Source organism: Rousettus aegyptiacus, unplaced genomic scaffold (genome assembly GCF_014176215.1).
Source record: "Rousettus aegyptiacus isolate mRouAeg1 unplaced genomic scaffold, mRouAeg1.p scaffold_m13_p_9, whole genome shotgun sequence".
Lineage (NCBI taxonomy): Eukaryota > Metazoa > Chordata > Mammalia > Chiroptera > Pteropodidae > Rousettus > Rousettus aegyptiacus.
This window is the reverse complement of record NW_023416312.1, coordinates 100,646,787-100,652,435: the sequence shown is the minus strand read 5'-3', so window position 1 is coordinate 100,652,435 and position 5,649 is coordinate 100,646,787. Positions and strand designations below refer to the sequence as shown.

Genomic DNA, 5,649 nt, shown 5'->3' with positions numbered 1-5,649 from the left:
GCGAGACACACCCTAGCTCTTAGATTAGACTCACCAAGCAACATTCTGTTGAGAATTCAACTTTTGACATTTGTGTGTGTTTCTTCATCTAGATCCACCCTGCCTTGTTCTACAAAGGACATGAGGTGACGTGTCTTCCATGTGACCTGCCGTCAGCTTGGCAGTCAGGATGCTATGATGAGTTCATGCTCTGGCCTTCTGATTTCCACATCAGTCTGATGGGCATGTGACTCACTATCCCTGAACCCTCACCTCTGGGGACAGTCGCTGGAAACCCCACTGCCTGGCCTGGTGCATTGTCCAGAAGCTATGCTATGCAGCTGTCACCAGCCCACCCTTGTAAGCGACATCCTAAAGCTATTGCAGACAACCATCCTCTCTCTGACTATGAGCGTCATGGATTTCTTGGGGTCACTTCCCCCCAACATTTTATTTAAAAATTTCAAACTACAGAAGAGTTACAAGAATAGTACAATAAACTCCTACATCCACCACACCTAGATATTTGCTTTATCTATTCGAAAGTAGGTTGCAGAGAGTATAACATTTCACCCTGAAGTATTTAAGCCCGTAACTTCGAAGGGACAGTGTTCTGTGTAATCATAATATGTGATCACACCCAGGGAAGTTAACACTAACGACAAAATGTCATCTGATCGTCCATTTGGATGTGTGCTGTAGGTAGCTTCTCTGCACATGTTAATGCACCTTCCCCGCGGGAGGGAGTCTCTGGCAAGTGTTTAAATTGGTCAGAAATAAGAAAGCAAAGTGGAACTGCAGCACGTCACAGACTTTGGACCAGAAGTGGCCCGTGAGCCGCCGGAAGAGATGCCACTGTGCCAGCTGATGGTCACACAGCTTGAGGACCACAAAGCCCAGGCAGGAGAGCACGCCCATAGCCAAGTACACGCCTGAGCGGGTGCTGCCGTAGCGCCCTTGGACACGCAGGGCCTGGCCCACCGCGGCGGCAATGTGCGCACCCAGCGCGACCTCAAACCCACAGGGGTGCAGCAGGGCAAGGCCGTAACTGCACAGCGAGAGGCACTCGGTGGTGAGCAGCACGCGGGGCTTCCAGCCCCTGTCTAGGTAGAGGCACCAGGCCACCGGCCACGCGAAGATGGGCAAGGTGAGCCACTGGTCCAGCACGGCGGCACGGTGCGCCTGCGTCCCGATCCGCAGCCACTGCACCGGGCCGTAGACCAGGGCCATGCCGGCGAAGACGTCCTTCAGGTAACGAGCCCGTGGCCCCGCTTCAGGGCGCTGTGGGGCGCCGGCATTTCTCTGTAGCCAGTACACCCCCAGGAGCACGTAGGCCAGGTTAATGAGTGAGTTGAAGGGCATGGCTAGGAAGGCGGGGAGGCCGGCTACCGGGGCTTCTGCATAGTGTTCGTAGCCCACTTGGACGAAGACGCCTTCAAAAACGCCCATGCAGACGGTGGCCACACAGAGGCAGCTGGCCACAGCCACGTGGCAGAGGGCCCGCCCCGACTCGGGCTTCATCTGGAACCCCAGTTGTAACTCGGGGCGGAGAGCTTAAAAGAATGGCAGCCTCCGCAATTATTTCGGCCTTCAGATAAACGGCTTTTGCAAAAACAGCCCTCAGCCTCCCAGCTGAGCCAGCAGGAAGGAGTCCCCGTGATTTCCGACGCAGATGCTGCGACCTTGCCTCGGAGTGGCGGTGGCAGGCCGGAGGAAGGCGGGGGGCCTGCTGATTGGCTGGCACGAGTGGAGGACCGTTCTGCCTTTTTCCTTTGTGGTTAGAAAAAGAGTGTGGTTAGAAAGAAAACCATCCAAAAAAGAGCCTCCATCTTCCCGACTCTCAGCCTCAGGATCCACCAACAGTTTCCATCAGAAAAAGAAAAAGAAAAAGAAAGAAAAGCGAAGCGATACCCACAGCGCATTCACCTTCGTACACGCGGCCTCTAGACGCCCAGAGAATCCTTTCTCGCCGAGGCACCTCGTGCCGCTCTCTCCTGGAGCCACTGCATCCAGGGAATCCAGCCTTTCCTAGACCTGCTGTCACAACTCAGAACGGGCTTTGCTACCTCGGTGGTGTCATAAATGTGGAGGTTTCCAGGCCAGCACCAAAGCCCTTTTACCCAAATACCCAGTTGAGCTAGAGACCATTAGCTGTGGTCTGAGTTCTCGAACGCGAAGGCGTGAGATGGTATGGCGGTGCCGGAGGAGGGCGAGGGGGAGGGGAGAGATGAGCATCTTCCTTCTGCTTCTCTGCCCTGAGGCCCTGGCCCGCCCTCCTGCCCTCCCCTAAAGCGCCATGCCATCCCCAAATCACCTTCTTTCCTTGGCTCATGATGAAACCTTCCATTTCCTGCAGTCACAGAGGCAGACGATTTAAAAGCGATGTAGACTTATCATTGACTATCAACTGCTTTGGGGCCAGCTGTGGTGTGAGTTGGCCTACTAGCCTAGAAACGTATTAATGTCAAAGAAAGGAGAGGTTCGGTGCTCTGAAAATGACTCGAAGCCAAGGCGGCAGGCAGGCAGGCAGGCCTGGGGAACGGAGGGGCTGTCTGTGTTCAAGCCTCGGCTCCTCCACCTAGGGTGTGACCTTGGGCCATAACAGTTCTGGGCCTCAGTTTGCATACCTGTGGAATGGGGGTGCTACCAGTACCTCCCTGCGGAGTCGTAGTGTACAATAAATGAGTTCTTATAAATGAAGACCACTTGGCCCCATTTATTTCTGCGGCACAATGTCTACTCCCCTCTTGCAGTTTAGGCCCTGGAAGGGCGGGACGGGGCTGATCCTTTGCTCTCCCTCTGGGGCTCAGGGAAGAGCTGCTCCATTTTGATTCAATTCAACCCAAGCACCGAGCCAGCACTTCTGCTCTCTTTCCTTTCTCTTTCACTGGTCCTATTTGCCACTTCGCTTCTCGGCTGGGCCCTAGGGGCCCACCTGCATCCTCGGGGACGGAACTGCTGGGCCTCACGCCGAGCTTTCTTGCTCCTATCAGTCGTGCCTCGGGGGTCTGCTCTGTGGAGGACCACAAGGCCTGGCGTTTGCCCTAGTAAATGGAAGGCCTCACCCTGGCTCTGCATCGCCTCACTGACCACAAGCCTCCACCTCAGCACGTGGCACTGTCCCACACCTCCTGCCACCCCCCCCCCGCCGCCACCCCGCTTTGGCTAAGGAGCCTCCAGGCAGCCCCTGCCCCAGGGTTCCTACTTCCGGGCTGGCAGCCGCTAGAGTGGTCTGTACACAGCAGACCCCAGCATTTTCCTCAAGTGCCACTGGATCGGATCGTGTCAGCCTCTGCTCAACACTTCAGTGGCTGGCTCTCCACTCCACACACGACCCTGTCCCAACCTCTTGGCCAGACATCAGAGTGCCAATCCCATATAGCCCTGCGAGCTTCTTAGGCCCAGTCTGCCCTCCAGCTAGAACAAGACTGTGGTCCTTGTTGCCTCCCACACATGGCCTGCTCACACCCCCAACTCAGCTGTCATTTCCTCTCAGGCGCTTCCCTGTTCAACTCCCGACTTCAGCTGGGAGGAGACCTGAGGCCCCCAGGTCCCTCTCTGCACCCATCTGGGGCCCCAGCTCCCTGGGGTGAAGTGCCAGGCCTTCAGGACCCCATTATGCTCGCTCTAGCCTGACCCTCTTGTCTGCCAGCAAGCATGGAGGAGAGGGGGGGACGGGAGTCAAACCTGTCAACTTGATAGGGAAGGAGATCCAGGAAGGACACAGAAAGTGACTCCCCTCCAGATACTGTGTAGAGTCCACTTGGGCCCTTGTGCAAGCTGAAAGCAACAATATAATCAAACCAATTTCCCAAGTTCTCTAGGAAGACCACTGCAGGGTGCTTTCTGGCCTGGCTCCTCTGTACCCCTGAACTGCCATGACCCTTGCTGCAGGACACTCGAAGTTCATAGATTCCCCCAGCGCCTGGCACACAAAGGCCGAAGGCCCCACAGCATCGGCTGGCTGTTCTAGGGTCTTTGGGGGACATCCTGCCAAGCAGAGGCTAAGGGGTTAACACATCTTCCTTAGATTCTTCTGCCTCCTGAGCAGTAAGCATTTAAGCTATAGCCATAGTCACCTGTCACAGTGGCGGCTTCTTTGGCCTGCAGCATTTGACTACTGCTTCTCATGTTCCTGACTGCCCTAACCACCCTCAGGGACATCGGCCCAAGGGCTGTGATGTGGAACACCCCCAGTAAGTGAGGTCCATCTAGATCACCTGGATGCCCAAGGGGCCTGGAGCAACCGCAATGATTCCTCCACTCTGGGGAGAGAAGCCCTGAGTGTGGGCAAGGCCCCTGGTATTTTACAGGCGAGGGGCTCAGGGTGCCATAAATGTGGATGGAGGTGAATGGCCAAGGTCACTTAGCACAGTTGCATGACCAAACAGGTGAGGACTCTTTGGCCTTTCTCAAACCAATGCTTCTCAATGCATGAAGTAAAACAGAATTACAACATAACGTCAAAAGAATGCTAATATAATATTTTTGAAAATGTGCGATATGGTACCGTAGGTGCTTCTTAATAGGTTAAATTCCAGGACCTACGGGCAGATTGAATAACTACAGTAACTTCAAAGTAGTTATTCTGCCTGCCAGTAGGTCCTGTCATTTAGTTAATTTCAGGATATCTACAACAAAAGCTACACCATCTGAAATGACCTGTCATTTTCATTGGTCACAAAGTCAGCTGCCTAATGCTCTGTGCTCTACCTACATTCGGAATTGCGGGAAAGGCCAAATTTTGGCTAGAAGTCGGTGAAAATAAAGACGAAATAAAGATGAGAGAAAGTGAAAAAGATCATGTTGTCGCTTCGAGCTCCCAGACACCGGTGCAGGACCCCTGCACGACGGGCCTGCGTCTGGCAGTGTGGGTGACAGCGCAGCGCCCAGGCGGCCTCTTGCAAGATTTGGAAGCCGGGGACGACGTCAATACCCACCTCTCAAGATTGTTGTGAGAGCTCACAGTATTGGCGCCAAAAGGCCAGCGATCGTCATCCGGGTATTTTGCCTCTCTCGCTTTGCTGGGGAAAATTCAAATCTCAAAAAAGGGCGGACCCGAAAAGCGATCGTGCGCCTGCGCGCGGGGCGGGGCCCAGGGCTCTGGGAAGCAGGCGGGGCGGGGTGACGCGAGGTGACGCGGGCCGACACACAGTTCTCCCGCGCCCGCCCGCTCGGCTCGAACGCCGGCGGCCTGGGCCGCAGCCCGCTCCGGCTGGTGGGGCCGGGGGCGAATCAGCGCGCGGCGGTGCCCGGGCGCGCGGCCTGGCTCATTTCTTTGGGGAGCGGGCGGCGGCGCCGGCTCCCAGAGGCGGAGCGGGCGGGCCTGGGAGCCTGGGAGCCGGTCGCGTCACCGCCCACTCGCCCCGCCTCCGGTTCCCGCGGCTGAGGCTCACGGTCCGCCTCTCCGGCGGACGCTGGCTGCGCGGAGTGGGGAAACGTCCGCTCCCCGGCCTGAGGCGCGACTCTAATGTCTCCCATTAACCACCTTCTGCAACCTATGCCCTGTCCCTACTGCTAAAGGCAACTCCTTGGGCGCGTGTCCCTTCAGCGACCCGGGGGACAGTTTCCTAGGGGGCGGGGCCGAGCGCGTCTGAGACATTCTCATCCGGGCATTCCCCAGATGCCGCAGCCGCCATCTTTGTTTTGTGCTGAAAGTCGCTATTGACG

At 56.4% G+C, this 5,649-nt stretch overlaps 1 protein-coding gene across 2 annotated transcripts; it reads right to left on the bottom strand.

The window, feature by feature from the left end:
- Positions 1 to 397: 397 nt before the first annotated feature.
- TMEM187 (transmembrane protein 187) lies at positions 398 to 5,234 on the bottom strand. 2 transcript variants are annotated; one of them, XM_016158817.2, is made up of 2 exons: positions 4,920 to 5,234; positions 398 to 1,749 (listed from the first exon to the last, which is right to left on the bottom strand). In XM_016158817.2, exon 2 carries the CDS (start codon positions 1,498 to 1,500, stop codon positions 700 to 702), a length of 801 nt encoding a protein of 266 aa, XP_016014303.2. In that variant the 5' UTR covers positions 1,501 to 1,749; positions 4,920 to 5,234; the 3' UTR covers positions 398 to 699. The 2 variants fall into 2 exon arrangements, with proteins under 2 accessions (XP_016014303.2, XP_016014304.2); XM_016158818.2 differs by lacking the exon at positions 4,920 to 5,234 and adding an exon at positions 3,185 to 4,913.
- Between the last annotated feature and the right edge of the window lie 415 nt (positions 5,235 to 5,649).